Below are 21,153 nucleotides of genomic sequence, written 5' to 3'. Positions count from 1 at the left end.
TGAGCACTCCCACATGCCCCACATAAACTCTAAACTTGCATGGTTTGGGCTAACAGGTTACTCTGTTGTAACTGCTTCGTTAAAGTTGCCACTTGCGGTGTAAGCATGGAAATAACATCCAATTCAATCATACCAGCCACCTTCTTTGGTTGTCCCCTTTCAGTTGGCCAATGGTAGTTATTCATTGCCATTTCCTCTAGTAGATCATAAGCTTCGCTGGCACTTTTACTCATAAACGCACCTCCAGGTGCAGCATCTATTATGGTACGAGTAGTACATTCAACCCATTATAAAAATTATGGACTAGCATCAACTTATCTATACCATGATGTGAGAACTTCCTTAACAACTCTTTAAATCTTTCCCATGCATCATACAATGATTCCCCTTCTGTCTGGTAGAAATTATTGATTTCCCCTCTCAACTTTGTAGCTTTTGCTGGAGGGAAAAACTTTGCTAAGAACTTCTGGGCTAACTCCTCCTATGTTGTGATCGAATTAGCTTGCAATGAAATTAGCCAACTCTTCGCCCGGTCTCGTAGAGAAAATGGGATAATGTAAGTCTAATCGCATCATCACTCATCCCATTCATCTTAAATGTTGCACATAGCTCCAGAAAATTGGCTATGTGCAAATTAGGATCTTCTGTGGGCAACCCCGAAACTGAACAGTAGATTGCACCATTTGTAATATTGTGGGCTTAATCTCGAAATTATTTGCAACAATAGTGGGGTGTCTAATGCATGAATGCACTCATGTGACAGTAGGAAGTACATAGTCTTGAAGCGTCCTTGGTCCTTGTTCCACTGGGACTTCTGCAATATTTGGGATATTATTAACATTAGCAGCATTGATTGCTGCATCTCCTTGATTATTAGCCATGGTAAAATCCAGCCTTTTCTTTATCTTTTAGTTTTGCTGCACGTTATTTCAATTTCAAGATCTACTGGTATGAGTTCCTTTTGTCTACTTCCTCGCGTATACCAATAATTCATGAAACAAAATACAGTCACAATCTGAATGAATACTAAAAGTACAAACCAAAGTAGAACAAAAAATAATTAATTTTGATATTGGATATTAGTCCCCGACAACGGCGCCAAAAACTTTATCGGTAAAATAATGCATGCAAGTATACGTGGTCGTGATAAGTAATAATTTCCGTAAGAACGAGATCGTCCCATAGAGACTACTAATCAATTACCAATAATTTATTCTTAGTTCCTATTTGACTATTGAAATTCAGATTGATTAATAAAATAATAATAAAAACTAAAGTAAACAAAACAATAATAATGAGTAATTCAAGAATAAAGACCTAGGGTATTAATTTCATCAACTAATTCTCTTGTCAATTTAACTATGTCACCACAATTCAATATTCTAATTCTATCTCAATAGTGGGTTATCAAAGACAATCTTAATTCTTTATCAAGATAAAAAGACATCAACCTATATGTAAATCTTCTACATATATGTGACAGATTTTAGCACATAGCAGACATTAAACATCATAACCCTAAAAACTATACAAATCATATAGATACTATCGTCCTATATGCAATCTATGTCTCAATTGCTACATAATAATTAACTCCCCCTCTCAGATCTTGAATTAAAATCATAAATCATACAATAAATGACCAATAAATTGTAAGCATTAAACACAAACCAGTAGAGATTAAGAATAGAAGAAGAAGAATAAAATTGCACTTAATAGAAAATCAACAAGAACCAAAGTGACTACATTAAACCCTAGAGAAAAAATATTTAGTTCTTGGCAAACAAAGCTAACACCATAAAAATAAATGTTATCATCTTTTATATCCAAAAATTGAAAAGAAATTAAAGAAGAAAAATACAGAAAATAAGTTTAGCCATCAAGAACGCTCTAAAAATTCGTAATTAAAAACACTAATTCTCCTTAATTCCAAACCTAATCTCTAATGTTTTAAACCTAAATAACATTTTTTTCTCTCTTCAGGGAGGCGTGCCACGACACTGACATTTCCATGCCACGACCTGTGTCTTCAAAATGACCAGGAGGTTCGTGCCACCTGTTCAAGTGCCGTGACCCTTATGAGTCATGTCGCGGCCCGTGTGAATGCCCAATTTTTCTTTGCTCTCTGCCATTCGTCATGCCGCGAACCTAAAGAGCATGCTGCGACATTTATTCATGCCAGATTTTGCATAGTTTCTGACTTTGCTAGAGCCGCGACCCTTAAGCCTATGTCACGACTCTAATTCTATTTTTCTCAAAACTTGACCATTTTGAATCCTTCCTTCATCAACTTCATCAAAAACTTCTTTTAGCTTCTCCTTCATGCCAATTTAACTCAAATAACCACCAAAAGCTCAATTTTTTCACCATTTCTTCTTCTTTCCGTGTTTAACTCATGATTCATAGCCCCGACCTACAACAAAGACAAACAAAAGCGTAATCTTGCACAAAATAAATAAAAAGACTCAAGATTACCACAAAAACACATCCTAAAACTACACTAAAATGGAGTTATCAATAGCACCCGTGAACCAAGGCTCAGCAAGAAAACTTAAACATGCTCATAAGCAATTAATAACATATCATAGAATTATAATAAGCATTCCTAGTAGTAATAACCTTACTCATCCATGCATTCTATTTAGATAAGTGAATACAGTGTCACACCGGGGGCCCGTTGCCCTAAATACGTGACCATAGAGTCACCCCTGGGCCGCTGCCCTAAATAAATGACTAATAAGTCATACTGGGGCCCGTTTCCCTAGGATAGGGGACTAGGGGCCTGCTATCTTCCCCTCTGTATAGCCAGCCTTAGAGCTGGCCCAACGTACCTAGTGCTTTAATTTTCCAACGACCATAGGGTTGGTCAGGTGTATGTCACACACCTGATTAGGCCTAACCATATCGACCAGCGCACAACGTGCTATTGTCGCCCTTGAATTATAAGTTAATACTTTAGACTAGCGCTCAATGCTACTGCTGTCCTTGACTTATAAGTCAATGATTTTTAATCAGATAATGCAAACAAGCATACATCATCTAGAAATTATCCACATATAGAGTATTCAAGAATGCTTAATCAAGCAATCACATACATAATCATAAGCATGCTCATTCACAGGGACCTGAGCCTTAATCACATATATCACGTATTGGGTGCAATTTTCTTACCTCTGGTCTAAGCACATGCTAATTAACAACGATCCCCGAGCACGATCCCCGAGCACGATCCCCTCCCAAGTCCTAGCAGTACCCTAGTCACAACCATAATAAGCGATATCCATAAATATCGAGTAAATAAAGATTTTCGAACCGAGTCCTAGTCTCCGGGACCTCGAATTCTACTAAATCGGGTAGTAGAATCCTTCCCGAGCCCTTGGGTTCGGGTTCCCGCTACCCAAAACCTAACTTGGCCAAATTCCTCAATTTGAGCCGCGATGCCCCTTACTAAGCGTCGCGGCTCTCCACAAGTTAGAGAGCCCAACCCTCAATTTCACTGGACACGGGCTGCAGTGCAAAGGCGGTTCAAGGAACTGCCCGCAGCGCAAAGGCGGTTCAGGGAACTGCCCTAGCCTCTGAGTTCATGAGGGCCGTAGCGTGACCCAGCGAACCCAGTTTTTCAAACATTTTTCCTGAGCCAATTCCTCCAAAATTCACCCCAAAGTGGTACCAAACTCATAATTACGTTCCAAAACATCATCAATTCAATATAAACAAAAAAAACCCAACCTCAAACTTAACAAACTATCCTCCCAAAACAAAACTCAAACTTTGAGTTCCAAAACACAAAACACCATAAAAACCAGACCAAAATTCAACAAAACAGAGCTAGGGATCTTATCTCAACAGTATAATTCGACCCTAAGCTGGCCCTTGATACAGTCCTCAGCTCTACACCTTCAATATCCAACAATATCACCTCCAAACTTTAGAATCCAAGAGTTTTCACAAGAAAAACTCAAACTCCAAGAGAGAGAGAGAGAGAGAGAGAGAGAATAAGATGCTTTTCCTTTGTTTCCTACCCCTAAAGCTCTCTAGTGACTAAGTCACTACTAGGAGAGAAAGGACCAAATTGCCCCTTGCCCATTAATGCCCTCTTCAATGCTCACAAGGGAAAATCAATCTTTTGCCACTTTTCCCGCTAATCATTATTAATGCCTCATAATTTCCTATTAGCTCAAATATCCTTGAATAATCACCAAATAATTTCCCATCACCCGATAAATCCTGGTAATGTACTAAATTATCAAAATACCCCTAAGCTCACCCTGAGCCGAGTCTTTGACCCTGTTATGACTAAATCACTAACTTGCTCCTTAGGATCACCTTATGCCAAAAAACTCAAATATATCCACATAATAATGTAGTCTAATATACCCTCAATGGGCCAAAATCATAAAAGAATGCACTTTTAATAAGAAACGGGCTCAATTGTATGCTTAATACACCTAAACATGCCCATATAGTCATATTATAGTATAACCCACATAATTCATATAATTATGCATATAATCACATAATAATTCAATTAAATCAATTATTGTCCTCCTGACCCCCTAATCAAGGCACTAAGCCTTATTAGGTAAATTGAGACGTTACAATTATCCTCTCCTTACAAGAATTTCATCCTCGAAATTTTACCTTAACTGCTCGGGATACTGATCCCGCATGTTGGACTCTAATTTCCAGGTCACCTCCTCGACCTTGCTGTTCAGGTAAAATTCCGAGTCTTTCCCTTCCAAATGTGTTTCTCTTTCTGCAGACTTCCCCAAGGGGATAAAATTTTGTTTCGGGATTTATTTTTAATTTTTATTTTAAGATATATTTATTTTATATTGTAAAAGAAAAGAAAAAGTAAAAAAAAAGTTATTTGTTATTAATTAGATTTTTAATTTTTGACTATGTTCAATTTATTTAATTAATTTGAAACTTTTAGTATTGTTTATTTTAAAAATAATTTTTAAATTTTTTTAAGGATTTAATTATTATTTTTAAGAAAAATTTAGATTTTCTTAAAAAAAATTAAATTAGTTTTAATAAAAATGGCACAATTTGGCGGTGGTCAATGTTTGAGAGGCAAAATTGTTAATTATTATACACATGACATTGCCACATCATTAGTCTGTTAGCTACCTAGGACGAAATCTAACAAAAGTCCCATATTTTAGTAATGTGTATAGTTCGGAGGGAATTTTTAACATCACAAATTATTCAGGAGGCACGATCATATAGTGATCATTGTTCAGGGGGAAAAATGCTATTTATTATTTTTTATTACTCATGATTGTTTGATCTCAAATGGTGTTATACACTCATCCTTTAAGAGCATCTTCAACGCATATGCAAATCTATGATGCATTTCTAGAATATAGCTCTTGGGAAAACTTATACATGATCTTGTTTATTTTCTTGTAAATCTTATATTAAACAAATTAATATAAGCCAACCTCGAACATGTTTCTATAATTGAATTTAAACAGAGATAATGATAAGAACACTTACATTATACGCACCAGAATGTATTAGTCATTCCTTCAGTTTCTCTAACCCTTGAATCCTTTCTGTCGCAAGGTATCACCAAGAAACAGAACTGATCTTCAAATTTCTTCACAACCTTCCAAAGTATCCTTAGAATCACCTAGACTAGAGTGAGAACTTCTCAACACATGAGATAGAAACAAAGAGAAGATAATTTAGGGGCTTAGAAAAGGACTTTTTGCTGTAGAGAGAATCTAAAAACCTAGAGCATCAAATCTAGATATGCTCTGTTCTTCTGTTCATTTGTTAGATCTTCTTATTTCAACTCTCACTTAGCATTCATTTTATAAACTCAATTAGGTCATTTATTTAATTAGAAATCAATAAAATAATAGGTAACATCAATCATTAGGTCAAAATTATCATGGGCCTTAGGCCCGTGAAATTTTCCATTTAATTCTACGCCCGTTGGACTTAAAATCAAGGTCCGTATTATTTTCTATTGATTAATTAATTAAATAATTATTTAAATCATTTATCAAATTAATTATTTATAGTTTGAACCTTGATTTAAACTTATTTATTAATTTAGACACCAATTTGTCTTAATTAATAAATCTGTTATAAAATCTCTTTTCTTCTCTAGATTGTATAACCCTGTGAAACTATCAAAAAATGACATGGTCAACTTTGATAATTCTAATTGATAATTAAATTACTTAATTGAGAATATCTAGATAATTTTATCCAAGGTACAGTAGGGACCATGGGCCTATGAAATCAAGCTCCAATAAGTTATCATAAATTTACTAACTTATTAATTCCTCGTGATTCCATAAAGACTCAGAATTGCACTCTTCAATTCATAGAACACTCTATAACCAATATATATATATGCTATTAATTATCCATTGTTACAATTATAATTGTCACTCAATCTTCTATAGACGGTCTACAATGAGATGGGACTAAACATACTGTTTTACCCCTCATTGTATTTTATTCTTAAAACACTTAGTTCCTTGAAATGATATTTCAGTAAACTAATATTAATTACTGAAATGAGATCTCTATCATTTTTCACCTTGAACCAAACTAAAAAGAAACCATCATTTTACTTCTTCATCAAAAGCTATAAATGTTCATATCTATGAAACACTCCCTCTCAATTATACTACCGTGTTCCCAAGATGTAAGTATGAGCTAGTCCGTAGGGTAAGCTGATAACGAACAAGTCAAAGAACTCAAATAATACAATCAGTTATAATACTAATCACTCAGAATTGACCTATGGTAAACTATATGATATGACTAGAATAGATAATAACGATATGTTTACTTATTCTAATTATTGTCAATATCGGTGCAGTCCGATGTAATAAATACATCCGATCTTATCTATTTTGCTAATGTTCTGGAAAGAACATAACACTACAATGTGTAAGTAGATTATATCATAGATTGACAAGTTAGTATAAATCCTGTGCACTGACTAATCTTAGGACTGACTTATTTTGAACATATAATCATATTTATATTCCACTGTGATTATGTCACTATAAATATGATTAGTTATATACTCGGGATTTAATAGAAGTTTATATTAAACAAATAATCATGAAAATAAAACATGTGACTAAGTTAAAAATGATTTCTATTCTTTTATTGATAATAAAATGAGATTACAAATAAATTAAGTTTTAATTAGGGTATAAAACCCCAACAATAACATAATTCAAAGAAAAACTTTTCTAATGATGTGCTAAAAGTTGTTCCGAATTTGATTCATACTAAAAGTTGATCCAAATTTAAATTAGAATATAACATGATCCAAATTTAAATCAGCAATAAATATTTAATTTTTTATTTATTCTTTTACCATTATTTATTATTTACATTAAATTTTTTTTTTATCATTATCTATATTATTATTATTATTATTGTTGTTGTCATCCTATTTATTATTACTTTTTTACATCACTTTATCTATATGCATTAGAGTGGAATTATAAAAATTGTGCTCAATATGTCATTTATTAACATTTCGTGCTAAATTTAATACTATTTCTCCATCCATCACGAGAAATGATCTAACAATAAGTATTATGTTTGTTGATTCAAGCACGTGCAAAACAAAGACTTGCCATCTTCTTTATGACAGTTTTATGGGAACTGCCAAACCTGACTCTTGAAAGTTGAAACCCGGAATAATCCTCACTTGGGGGCATGCAGTAGAAGTTAGGGCTCAGCATAAAATCCAAAAAACTAAAAAATTTGTATACACCGATTTACTGAACACCGAAAAAATTAAAACCATTTAAACTGAAAACCGAAAAAATCGCCGACGGTACAAACCATCACTGTTTGGTCGATTTTGAAATTTTTGGTGAACCGACCAATAAAACGGAACCGACCGAACATAATAAAATAATAATATAATATTATAGAATTATTAATTATTAAATTTTTTAAAATTTGTACTTTTAATTATGTTTCAAACTTTAAAATTTGTAAATGTAATTATATTCTATATATTTATGTTTTAAAAATGCACAAAAATGAATTCCAACAATCCAAAATTTTTAATTTTTTAACTAAAACTTTCAAAAAAAAAAAAACAATAATCAATTCGGTTTGGTTGGTTTAACCGACCAAACCGCGGTCCAAAACAGTCGGTTTTTTTTTAAACTGGTTTGGTTCGGTCAGTTTTTGGATTGCACCAATCCAGACCGAAAACCGAATTCTGAATTTTTTGTTGTGAAATAACCTCCCAAACCGACCGATGCTCACCTTAGTAGAAGTGTTCTCAGTAGAGTTGAGATACCATTCTGCACCCTTTTATTTGTTTATTTTTTCTTCGATTTTTCAGAACTTTCATAAATGAAAATGAAGCGAATTGGATAACTGTTAGAGATTGTATATAGTTAGGCTGTTACAAGTTTGTTAGTTTTATTATTAGTTTGTTACAGAACCGTTATGCTATACAGCTGCTGTAGATTAGTTTAGCTTAGTCTAACCATATGTATTTATAAATACTCTGTAATCAGTGGGTTTGAAAACTAATGAGAAGATTACTTCATTCAGACTTGTTCTATTTCTTTACAATAACAAATAAGAGCTTGCCCATATCGTTACTGACAAGCCACAGGAAGAGGAAGATAAGCTTTTAAATTTGGAAGCATGGGGCTTGCTCCCTACTTTCTATCCCATAAGCTCAATCAATCAATGCAATTTGCAAGTGAGAATAGAAAACCAAAGAACCAGATTAGGAGCTATCCTTTGAAAGAATTATGGCTTCCATTTCCATATCTGCTTCCTTACAAAGAGCATGCAACTCAAACCATGTCACTAAGAAACAACAGCCTCATCAACCCAGAGCTGCAAAGTCTTCGGGAACAAAGCACACTACAGCTAACGTTGTGGCACTAAACGTTGAAGGCCCAAAAAGTTTGGGGGTCTCTGAACAAGTTCAACACAAGTCTACTTCTCACATCAGTAAACCAGAGAATGCTGACAATGAAACTATAGATGGTTTGGATTCGAATTTCGATGCTCCAAAATTCAGCGATTTGCGCTGGAAGAATGGAACATGGGATCTGAACAAGTTTGTTCTTAATGGAAAGATGGATTGGGATGGCCTCATTGTGGCAGGTGAACTCTAAATCTTGTTGTGGTTTATGTATGTTATTTGTTTTTGGTACAAAAACGTTGAAGAGAGTTATTTGGGTGTGGATTTTATTACAGAAGCAAAACGGAGGAAGTTTCTTGAACTATTCCCAGAGGCATCTACAAATGAAGACCCAGTTCTCTTTCTGACCTCCATCATACCTTGGTGGGCATGGCTAAAGAGATCCCATCTCGCTGAAGCTGAGCTTCTCAGTGGTATTATTAAGACTTGAATTGAAACTCAAAAGCACTTCCTCAGTTCTCTCTTTTTCTCACTCACTACATAAATCTAAACTATTATAGGTCGAGCTGCCATGATTGGGTTCTTCATGGCGTATATGGTAGATGTTTTAACAGGGCTCGATGTGGTTGGACAAACAGGCAGTTTTATATGCAAAGTGGGGCTCTTTACCACAGTCATTGGTGTAATTATATTCAGGAGAACCAAAGATTTTGATTACTTTAAAAAGTTAGCTGAGGAAGCTACTTTGTATGATAAACAGTGGCAATCTTCTTGGCTAGATCAAAACGAAAAGAAGCTCTAAGCTTTCTTAATTAGTACTGTGAATGTTGTTCCATTCCATCTGGAAATTTGGTGAAGCTTGTTTTGCTTTTTAGCTTAGCCATATATTTATCTTATCAATACATAACCTTTGTTATTTAGCAAAGTTTCTCATATGGTCTTATTCTTGTTATTATCTGATGTAATTCGCCATACTCTGGATTGCCCACCATTTGACCCGCATACTTTAAATTTTTTAATAATAATTAAAAAATAAATTAAAATAAAACTTGAATCTAGATAAGTATATTACTCTTTTTTGAATAAAAAATGTCCAATAATTAGATTGAACAATGAGAGATTATAATAAACAAAATATTAAGGGATATTATTCAATATCCAACCAAATAGCATCACCAAAGGGATAAAACAAAACATTTTAACCATCAAAAAGTGAACGCGAGGACTAGATCGTTTTATTAACTTCCACTGATAGTTTATGGATTGGAAAATGTGCATAAAATGTTTTCTAGTGCATTTAAATTGTAATATATCTATTTAAAAAAAGCATAGAAAGTGACGATTGATGCTGAAGAAGTGTTAAGTCTAAGCTAAGATACATAGAAAACAACACCCTTTGGTTGGACCCATCTCCCACTTACGAATGAAATCAATTTCATCAAATATATACAATTACAATACCATAAAATTAAATAAATCTCATCAAATATAATATTAAATTCATTTTATCAAAGCCGAAATGAGTAATTAAAAATATCATATTTAATAGCTTCATCTCCCGCTAATTACAGTCGCGGGGATCCCATTCTTGCATTTGCAGATGCCAAACCTCTCTTCTCGACAATGGCGTCGACTATCCCCGAAGATCCTTCCACTCCGATGTCGCCTCCGCCAGCTGATAGCTCCGACGCCGAGCGCCGCCTCCGTGAAGCAGAGGACCGACTTCGCGAGGCCATCGAGGAACTTCAGCGCCGCCAGCGCAGGGCCGCCGCCTGTGGATCCCCGCAACAACCGCCTTGTCACCACTCCAGCGATGAGTCTTGTGTCGCCAACGCCATTGGTAACCTTTGCCAGAGCTTCCTTCTATCCTATGGTGTCCGAGTCGGTATTGGCATCCTCCTTCGCGCCTTCAAGCTTGTTCGCGGCCAGTCCTATTCTTCACTGCTTGATCTCAAGGTATTGATGTCGCTTTAGTTGTAATTCTTGCTTGATTGTGGTCTGTGGAACTTTCTTGTTTTTTGGTTTTGGCTAGTGATGGTTTTGCATGAGAGCTATTGGTGAGTAAACAAGATGGAATTAGGGTTTAGAGTTTAACAAATTGAATAATTTCATGAATTAAGGTTAGCTACAGTTCTGTTCTTCACATTTCTGGATGTGTGCTATAGTTTGGTGCTCGCATTGGCGAGTATATTGAAAATGAAGATGCTGTCCATAAGAAGTTTTAGCCATAATAATTGGGGAAGAATTTTGATAAAGAGAGAACCGATTCAATCTGAAGATATTTTTCTTATTACTTTTAAATTCTGGTGTATTAAATAATTTTTTGGGAAACTAGGCATTATTTGATTGTATTGAGAATTTTGATTAGTTATGCTACTTATGATCAACTATGTTCAAGAAAAAGAAATCACTTTGCAGTAGCAAATCACATTACTCTTGCAAGACATTTAAGAGTTGTACTATTCATGGTATGATGTTAAAAAAGAAAGTAATTCTAGTTCAATAGTTTGGATGGGTTGATAATGATAATCCCAAATTCTCATTTCTGCATTAACTTATTTTTCTTTTTATGCAGCAACTTGTTTCAGAGAAAGATCTTATAGTAAGAGAAGAAGCATGTCGTGTTGGTTTACTTTTTGGTGGCTTCACTGGATCATACCATGCTCTTAGATGCTTGTTGATAAAGTTGAGGAGGAAAGAAACTCCATTAAATGTGTAAGATTACATAATTTGTTGAGGAGTTTCGATTTACCACTGGAATTTCTTTATACTTGCTATTGTTTCATGATAAGGCATATCCCTTATTTTTGACCTTTTTAAGGGCATGATGGAGCAGAGTCATAGCAGGTTCCGTTGCTGGTTTGTCTATTTTAGCTTTAGATGATTCAAACCGAAGGCGCACACTAGCTCTATATCTGTTGGCTAGGTTAGCTCAGGTAGTCTCTTAATGAATCTACTCTGTTTATTACTTCTTTTAACTTTTAAGCTATCTAGTATTCTAATAATACTCAAATGGTTTTTCCCTGTTTTCTCAGTCTGCTTACAATTCTGCAAAGTCCAAGAACAAGTTTCCCGTTTGGGGAAGCCATTTGAGGCATGGGGACTCGTTGCTTTTTTCCCTTGCATGTGCACAGGTATTAGAAATCTTATTTGATTTGTCAAGCTTTTATTTTGAACTATAATGTTACTAACAAAAAAAAAAAAAAAAAATCTGTAAAATGTGTGCTATCCATGTCACTTTATTAATTTACAATTGTATTCAGGTTATGTATGCCTTTGTTATGCGTCCAGAGAGCCTTCCAAAATCATATCAAGATTTCATTCAGAAGACAGGGCCAGTTGCAAAGCCTGTGTACAAAGCTGTGAGAGATTGTTGTAGAGGATTTCCAGTGGACATTACATCACTCTCTGACTATTTGTCGAAAAAAAGTAACTCCAACTTTGTAAAGTTGGAAAAGTTCCCCTCCATCATCCCTTGTTCTGTTATTCATCCAGAAACAAGTTCTTGTTTAGCTCATAATGCAAAAGCAGCATCAGCTACTTTCAGAAAAACATTTCCTCTTTATTTCTCCTTGACATTTGTACCATTTGTCGTTCTGCACTTACAGAAGGTATACTTTTTACCCACTTGTATTTTCTTTTACTTTATTTCCCCTGTCAAGGGCTTCTGTTCCCAGAAGTAAAATAAATAAGACGATGTTATTAATAATGTTTACATCTGCTCTTAATTAATCCACATTTTATCCAAGTATTCTTATATTTATTTTGCTGTTTAGCAGCTGCCAACATGCTATATCCTTTTCCTTTATTCGATTGGAAAAATAAAGAAAGGTCTCGATATGGGATATCAAATAGCAACATCGTATAAATATATCTACATATATTTTTATTTTTATTTTTATCATTATATATTAACTTGATATACTTTTAGTTCTTAAGTTCTCCTGCTCGTACCTGTTGGCTTGCTGTCAAAGGCGCTGTTCGTTCAACATCATTTTTGTCTGCTTTTGTTGGAATCTTTCAGGTAATCCCGTTCTTCATACTTATTAGTGCTTCCCTTATAATCTGCATAGTGTTAACTTTTCTGTGGTGATGCAAGGGGGTCATATGTTTACATAGAAAAGTTGCATCAAAAGACCACAAGCTTGTATATTGGATTGCAGGTGGATTATCCGCACTTTCAGTACTAATAGAGAAAAAGGCTAGACGTGGTGAACTTGCTTTGTATGTTCTTCCACGAGCAGGGGATTCCTTATGGTATATCTTAGTGAACCGCCACCTGCTACCAAATATCAAGAATGCCGAGGTATTTACCTCCTTATAAATTTTTTCTTTTGTTTTTTTAAGAGAGGGGGAACGTGGGGTTGTATTATCGAGTCCGCTCAAAGACCTCATCTCTATGTCCCTTAGTAAACATCTTGCAAATCTTATTTTTCAGTTATCTAAACAAGGGTCTTGTTCTGGTCTCTCCATGTTTGTGAATCTACTACCTAATGGAACTTGAGAATTTTTACCATTTAATAAATTTTCTTTGGCTTTAAACTAGAAATTGAACCATTCTTTGAACCGTACAGGTGTTCTTGTTTTGTATGTGCATGGGCGGAATCATGTATTACTTAGAGCATGAACCTGAGACCATGGCTCCATTCCTAAGGGGCCTGATTCGCCGCTTCCTTTCCAGCAGAATAAGCAATCCCAGCCCTCCGCCTAATCGGAATGCTTCCTACACTTATTTGCAAACTCTTGATGCTATGAATATGCCAAACTTGCAGGAGAACGATGAAGCTGAAGCTAAAGCTAAAGCTTTGCCTTCTGCGAAATACAATCTCGAATCAATACCAGGGCTGTAAGTCGAATATGGGGAACGATCAATACTAATAGAGATGGACACAGATCTAACAGATTTCTTGAAAGTTTTCTTATAGTTCGGGGGATCTTATTAAATGAAACTCAATAATTTTGTCTCTTCTCATTCTTGTACAAAAGTCAAACTTCGGTATTTGATGTACTTGATTGATTACTAATGAAATCAATCAGATTGAACTTGTTTGAATTCATAGCAAAAAAACAAAAAAGTTTGATTAGTTTTTCTTCCTCTGGACGAGAAATTCTAAATGCGCTTTGGAATTCCTTTTTTTTTTCCCACCCCAAATCCAAGATCCAATTGTTAGTGATATAATAATGTCGAATGGATTCAATAAATATATAAATATATATATATATATATATATCTTTTATCTCAAACCTTCATACAAGTTTAAATAAATAATAAGAACGTCTGGATATAATTGAAATACGTCCTGAAGTATATAAAACGATGCATATAAAATTTTATCAATGAAATCCATTGAATTGCATATATGTTTTAAAAACGCATCAAAATCTATAAATTTGCTAATTGATTGCAAGTGTCAAAATCTTATTGAACTGCTATGGGAGATAAAATACAAAATATTGCAAATCTTAATAAAATCGATTTGTATCGGCATTGAAAATTTTAATACTAGTAAGATTTGACGACCAAAAATTTGATTATTAAAAAATTATTTCAACAAATATTAGCTAATAACATATTGATTAATACTAAACATTTTAAATGCCTACATAACCATTGATGAGTGCCTAATTTATGCATTCATTTCATGGTTTTTTATCTTGTTTTGGTGTGTTTATCTCAAATTTTGACGTGGATTTGATGTGTTATTTTTAAATGTGCAAGAATAAGCTTAATTGATAATTTTGTGGTCAATTTGAATATACTCTTAGTTTTATGTTATCTTGTGTTATATCATGGTTAATGGCTGTTTTTGACATATTTATTATATAGTTATGCTTTATATAATTATGTTTAAATTTTATTTAGATTATGAGAATTATTACGTGAGAGGGGAACATTTAAATAATTTGTAAGCGGGTAAAGCAACTTAAGTGGTGTGAGATTGAAAAATAAGCATTTATGTAGATAGCCGAAATAATTTTGGGTTGTGAAATCGAGAAGTGAAATACTTAGAATTGTTTTTAGATCTAGTAAAACTTAAAGAAGATAAAAATAGTCAGAGATATATGTTATATATCACTTACACATATTTTATGCAACACTCAATAAAGGGTATAGAGATAAAATAATACTTCAAGTTCATGAGAACATAGGTCTAGATTAGGCACGTGCACATTAAAGAAAATAAGTATAATTATATAAAAATTAAACTGAAACCTTGACACTTCAATACATTCTTTGATTCTGAAGACCTCGGTACTACAAGCTTTATTTGGTGGGACTCAATATTGAATTGCACCAAGACACTTTGTGTGATGTTTGGTACTACTAATGTACCTTAGCAATACTTTTTTCAATACATTAAAATGAGAGAGAGCTAGCTATTGTAGTCCGTTACGTGTGAGTCTCTTGCTTTTGTGTTATTTTAATATTGTTGAAAGGTAAATAGTGTTGAGTTAATTGGCAAAGACTTAGAAATGTTAAGTTTTTTTTTGGTTGGACATTTTGTGTATTCCTATGGGTAAAGCTAAAGGACATATTTTATTGGATATGTAATTAAGTCCACGTGACACATTATCCATATACATTGATACATTATTTTGCTCATGAGAGACATATCTTTTTGGAATTGTAAAATTTGTAAACTAAAAGAACCCATATTTTGAATTGATATTATATTTGGTAACATGTTTGAGTGGGAGAAAGCATATATTTGGTTGGATTTTATTTATTAATGTGGTATCATATAAAATTGATTGTAAGAAAAAAAATCACAAGAGGTAATATTTATTAAGTTGAGTTAGTGGTACATGTTAAGAGTAATTAATAGAGGAAGAAGACATCTAGGAACTTAAAAGTAGACTTAATAATTACAAATATTGTAACGAAAAAAAAAAACATAAGATACATAGTATTTCTTTAGCGAAAATTAAAGGAGTAAGAGATAATGTAAGGTGTAAAGTTTAATGATGAAGAGACAATGATGTTCTAGAGGGTATCGGAAAATGGTTCTTGACTTGGAGACCCTTCTGTGTATTTGCTTATTACCAAATCTTGTCCTTGAGAACTTGATGATGGTGGCGAAGGGCCGGTTGATCCTGTTTGAGATCTTCTATTGTGGTCAACACCATGCATGGCACAATGCACTCTTCATTAGCTAGTGTTTTAATGATGCCCAATGGCCATTGTCTGGGCACATCCTCCCCACTACTTCATGTGTTTCCAGTACATTTTGGTCTAACATAAGCTATGATAATATTTGCATTGTTGTGATAGCTTTGACTCATTCTCAGTTCATTGCTCCTGGCATTCGAACCTATTGCAAGAGCATCCTTGAACATATTGGTGTTAGTCTTGCCACTTCTTTCTATGCTATTTTGTGAGCTTTCTACTTTGATGGCAGGATAGTCGTACATCATATTTGTATAAGTTGTTTTTTTTTTGTATGTTTACCAAACAATTATATTGCAAAGTTTTTTTTTTCTTCAAAAAAAGTAATTTTTAGCTTTTCTACAAATTGTACTAAACAAGCCCTTAATAATAGTGCTTTTGTCAACATTAATCCAATGAATAATTCTAGACTTTTTGCCATTGTTTGCGGTAAACTGTCAAATTTTCCAGATGGGAAAAATTGTTTGAGTATTGAGAGATGAGACGAAATATCTGGGTTTATATTCGTATTGATGTATATATTGTATATATATTACAGAGAAAAGAACTAAGCCCTATATATATACATAAAAATGGTAGAGTCATGTATTGTACATTAATTACATAAAAGGACCTAAGGGTATATATGTACAAATACTACTTATCAGCCCCCCGCAAGATCAGCGGGCTAGTGAGCACGGTGAGCTTGGTGCGAAGAGATTGAAAGGGCTGAGAGGCCAGAGGCTTGGTTAAGCAGTCTGCAAGCTGATCCGTGGATGGCACAAAACGAACATATAGAGAGCGAGCAGCAACACGTTCACGAACGAAGTGGAAATCAATTTCAACGTGCTTGATGCGAGCATGTAAAATGGGGTTGGCTGTCAAATATGTGGCACTGAGATTGTCACAGCAAAGGGTGGAAGTGGTAGACAAAGGAATACCAATATCAGCAAGAACAGATTCAAGCCACGTGAGTTCAGATGTACCATTAGCGATGCTGCGGTATTCAGCCTCGGTGCTGGAGCGAGAGACAACTTTCTGCTTTGACGAAGACCAAGAGACAAGATTAGAGCCAAGAAAGATGCAATAGCCACTGGTGCTGCGACGATCATCTGGGCAGGAAGCCCAATCCGCATCGGTGTAACAAAGAAAAGAAAAATCAGAGGAGACTTGAAACCATAAACCAAAATGCGGAGTGCCTTTAAGATAGCGGAGCAAGCGTTTGACAGCCAGCCAATGCTCATCAGTGGGATGATGCATAAACTGACAAAGTTTGTTGACGGCATAGGCAATGTTGGGTCTAGTCATGGTGCAATATTGAAGGGCACCAACTATGTTGCGATAAGTAGTACCATCCGAAAGGGGAGTGCCGGTATGAATAGACAAGGGAGAACCCGTGGCCATAGGTGTAGGAGCAGGCTTGGAATCCAATAAGGCAGTGCGGACCAATAAGTCATGAATATACTTGGCCTGAGATAAATGAAGACCCTCTAAAGTACGTATAGCTTCCAACCCCAAGAAGTAGTGTAAAGGACCTAGATCCTTGAGAGCAAAGTGCTGTTGCAAATGAGAAATCAAGGTGACAAGAGCAGAAGAGGAGCTACCCGTCACTATTATATCGTCAACATAGATAAGGACCACGGTAGTGACGGAGGTAGTGCGATGAACAAACATGCTGCTGTCAGAGTTGGAAGCCAAGAACCCAAATGAAAGTAAGGCAGCAGTGAGCTTGTGAAACCACGCACGTGGGGCCTGCTTTAGACCGTAGAGGGACTTGCGAAGCTTGCATACAAAATGAGGATTAGAAGTATCAATAAAGCCCGGGGGTTGCTGCATATAAACCTCTTCAGATAAATCCCCGTGAAGAAAGGCATTAGACACATCTAATTGCTTAATAGGCCAAGAAAGAGAGACAGCCACAGAACTAACCAAGCGTACAGTGGCAGCTTTAACAACGGGGCTAAAAGTCTCAAAATAGTCCAACCCCTCGGTTTGGTGATATCCTTTGGCCACCAAGCGAGCTTTGTACCTGTCTATACTACCATCTGCTTTGAGCTTGAGATGATACACCCATTTACAGCCAATAACAGTCACATTAGAAGGGGGTGGAACCAAGACCCAAGTATCATTGCGACGAAGAGCAGCCATTTCAAGAGACATAGCATCATTCCATTCAATAGACTTGCTGGCCTGAAGAAATGTTTGTGGTTCAAGAGCTTGTCCTGCATAAACACTAACAAACAGCCGAGGCTTATGAACCCCGGCTTTAGCACGTGTAATCATAGGATGAGTATTAGTAATAGGTGTGGCAGGGGCATCAAATTGGGCAGGTAAATCCACAACTAACGGGACAGGGGGAGGGAAAGAGGGAGAAGAAGAGGAGGGAAAAGTGGATGAAGATGAGAGAGGAGGTGGCGGTGGTATAGTGTGTGATGGTGAGGAGGAAGATGGAACAGTAGGAGTGAGGGAGGTGGATGGGCCAAGAGAGGTAGGAACGGAAGGAGGAGAGATTGAGGGAGGGCGAGTGGATGGAGAGGAAAGTGAAACAGGAGGAATAGGAAGAAAGTCAGAGGAGGACGAAGGAATAGGAGTGGAGGAGGAAGGAGAAGAGGTAGGAGAAAACGGGAAAGAGTGTTCGTTAAAGACAACATGGCGAGAGACATATACACGAGAAGTGGAAGGATCAAGACAGGAGTACCCCTTGTGTTGAGAGCTATAACCCAAAAACACACACGGTTTAGAACAGAGTTGTAATTTGTGGTCCGTATAAGGCCGAAGAAAGGGGAAGCAAAGGCAACCAAAAACTCGTAAATGAGTATATAAAGGGTGTTTTTTATACAAGAGAGAATAGGGAGATTGGTGCCCAAGAATTATAGTAGGCATGCGATTGATTAAGTATACAGCCGTTTGGAAGGCATAAGGCCAAAAATGCAGGGGGACATGTGCATGATGTAATAAGGTTAAACCGGTTTCCACAACATGTCTGTTTTTACGCTCAACTCGACCATTTTGAGCAGCGGTATGAGGGCAGCTAAGGCGAAGAACAATACCAATTTTGGAAAAGAAGGAGGACAGGGGACGAAATTCACCCCCATTATCAGTTTGAACTTGCTGGATTTTAGTGTCAAATTGGCGTTCTACAAGAGATTGAAAAGTAGAATATGCTTGGTCTTTTGTGTGTAAAAAATAAATCCAGGAAAACCGAGAATAATCATCAACAAGCAAGAAAAAATAACGAAAACCAGCATTAGAAACAACAGGGGAAGCACCCCAAAGATCAATGTGTATTAACTCAAAAGGTCTTAGAGCCTTAGAGGCTGATACAGAAAAGGGGAGTCGGTGACTCTTAGCTAAATGACAAGAATTACAAAAGAAAGGAGAAGAGCCAGTAGAAGCCGAAATAGCACAGGACTTGAGAACTTGAGAGACAATGGAGGAAGTGGGATGACCAAGCCGAGAATGCCAGACAGAGACATCGGTGGTGCGAGCAAGAAATACTTGAGGAGAGGACGATGAAGAAGGAAGCGGCACAGGAGCAAAAGAGACTCGATAAAGGCCTCGATCAAGTAGACCACGAAGGAGGATATTCTTGGAGACCTGGTGTTTGACAAGAAAGTAAGAGGGAAAGAACTCAACATAAGCATTGTTGTCTTGACACAATTTAGTAACACTGATAAGATTATGGGTAATGGCAGGAGAATGAAAGACATGTTGTAGTTTGACAGCGTTAGTGAGATTTACATGACCAATATGAGCTATGGGAAGAGCCTTACCATCACCTATTTGAACCTGATCAGTACCCGAATAGGGAGATGCAGAGGACAGAGCAGACACAGTAGGGGTAAAATGGTGGGTAGCCCCGGAGTCCATGAACCATGCTGGATCGGAGACAGAAGAAGCAGAGGCATAGAGACCAGCCATTCCAGTTTGAGAGGAGGAATCAGGGCCAGGAGAGAGGGAGGTGTTAAAATTTCTGGGTTGGGAGGTAGGTTGGTAGTGGAGGTTCTGGCGATGATAGCAGAGAGCAGCAATATGGCCCAGTTTGCCACAAATTTGGCATTGAGGGCGAGAACCCGGAGAGTGGTTAAGAGGAGGAATCCATGGTTGAGATGTAGGTGGTTTAGAGGGGGGTCGGCCAAGAATACCAGAGGTGGGGGAGGAAAATGGTGGTTTGGAGTAGAGAGGGGAATTTGTGGGAGATGGACGGTGAGGGTATCTGTGGGGCCGAGGGTGAGTGTGAGCAAGGTTTGCCTGAAGATGAGGAAGTTGGTCATGGGTAGAGTGTCTTTCCAAACGAAAATCGAATTGCATAAGAAGGCTATGTACCTCTTCTGGGGTCGGTTTGTCAGATCGTGTGATAATAGAGGAAACAATTGGATCATAATCCCGATTAAGACCACCGAGCAAGTAGAGAAGATGATCTCGGGCAGAAACCGGATCACCAACAGCAGCTAGTGTATTGCACAACCCCTTGAACTTCTGAAGATACTCAATCATAGAGAGACCACCCTTTTTGATATTCTGAAGAGATGTACGAAACTCAGTAATATTAGAGAGAGATTGGGAAGCATAAATCTGTTGCAGACCATCCCAAATTTCTTTGGCAGTGTTGTAGGAGACAATCTGAGAAAGGAGACCCTCGGATAGGGAAGCATAAATCCAGGACATCAGGAGACGGTTGTACCTGTTCCAAGTTACATAAGTAGAATCTATCACAGTAGGCTCGGCAGAGGAAAACTGGGCTGGGCAAGGAACCGAACCATCAAGAAAACCTTCAAGGCCATGAGCGGCAACAACATTGAGAAGCTGATTGCGCCAGATAAGAAAATTGGAGTTGTCAAGTTTAACATTGAAAGGCTGATTTACAGAGGGAAGATTCGAGAGATGGGCAGAGGAAGAGGAGCTGTTTGGAGTGAAGGGAGCTAACGGGGAAGACAGGGAAAAAGGGAAGAGGCCGGAAGAGGCGGAAGCTGGGAGGCCGGAGGAAGAGGTCACCGGCATGGTGGAGGACCCGACTGGTCCGAGAGAAGGAGAGGAGAGCGGCGGCTCTGATGCCATGTTTGAGTATTGAGAGATGAGACGAAATATCTGGGTTTATATTCGTATTGATGTATATATT

General features: G+C 36.5%; 2 protein-coding genes and 1 non-coding gene across 3 annotated transcripts; all 3 read left to right on the top strand.

Annotated features, from left to right (window-relative positions):
- Positions 1-320: 320 nt before the first annotated feature.
- Positions 321-427, top strand: LOC133799117 (small nucleolar RNA R71). Its single transcript, XR_009876320.1, has one exon. It is a non-coding gene; the product is annotated as a small nucleolar RNA R71 (small nucleolar RNA).
- An 8,298-nt stretch (positions 428-8,725) lies between these two features.
- Positions 8,726-9,761, top strand: LOC133793950 (light-harvesting complex-like protein 3 isotype 1, chloroplastic). Its single transcript, XM_062231173.1, has 3 exons — positions 8,726-9,129; positions 9,223-9,360; positions 9,448-9,761. Exons 1-3 carry the CDS (start codon positions 8,769-8,771, stop codon positions 9,687-9,689), a joined length of 741 nt encoding a protein of 246 aa, XP_062087157.1. The 5' UTR covers positions 8,726-8,768; the 3' UTR covers positions 9,690-9,761.
- Positions 9,762-10,381: 620 nt separating this feature from the next.
- Positions 10,382-14,030, top strand: LOC133798078 (uncharacterized). Its single transcript, XM_062236263.1, has 8 exons — positions 10,382-10,843; positions 11,463-11,602; positions 11,724-11,823; positions 11,923-12,021; positions 12,151-12,498; positions 12,819-12,911; positions 12,987-13,193; positions 13,462-14,030. The coding sequence occupies exons 1-8, from the start codon at positions 10,511-10,513 to the stop codon at positions 13,735-13,737; spliced, it is 1,596 nt and encodes a 531-aa protein (XP_062092247.1). The 5' UTR covers positions 10,382-10,510; the 3' UTR covers positions 13,738-14,030.
- Positions 14,031-21,153: the final 7,123 nt, after the last annotated feature.

Source organism: Humulus lupulus, chromosome 8, assembly GCF_963169125.1.
Source record: "Humulus lupulus chromosome 8, drHumLupu1.1, whole genome shotgun sequence".
Taxonomy (NCBI): Eukaryota; Viridiplantae; Streptophyta; class Magnoliopsida; order Rosales; family Cannabaceae; genus Humulus; species Humulus lupulus.
This window is presented reverse-complemented; position numbering and strand designations above follow the sequence as displayed.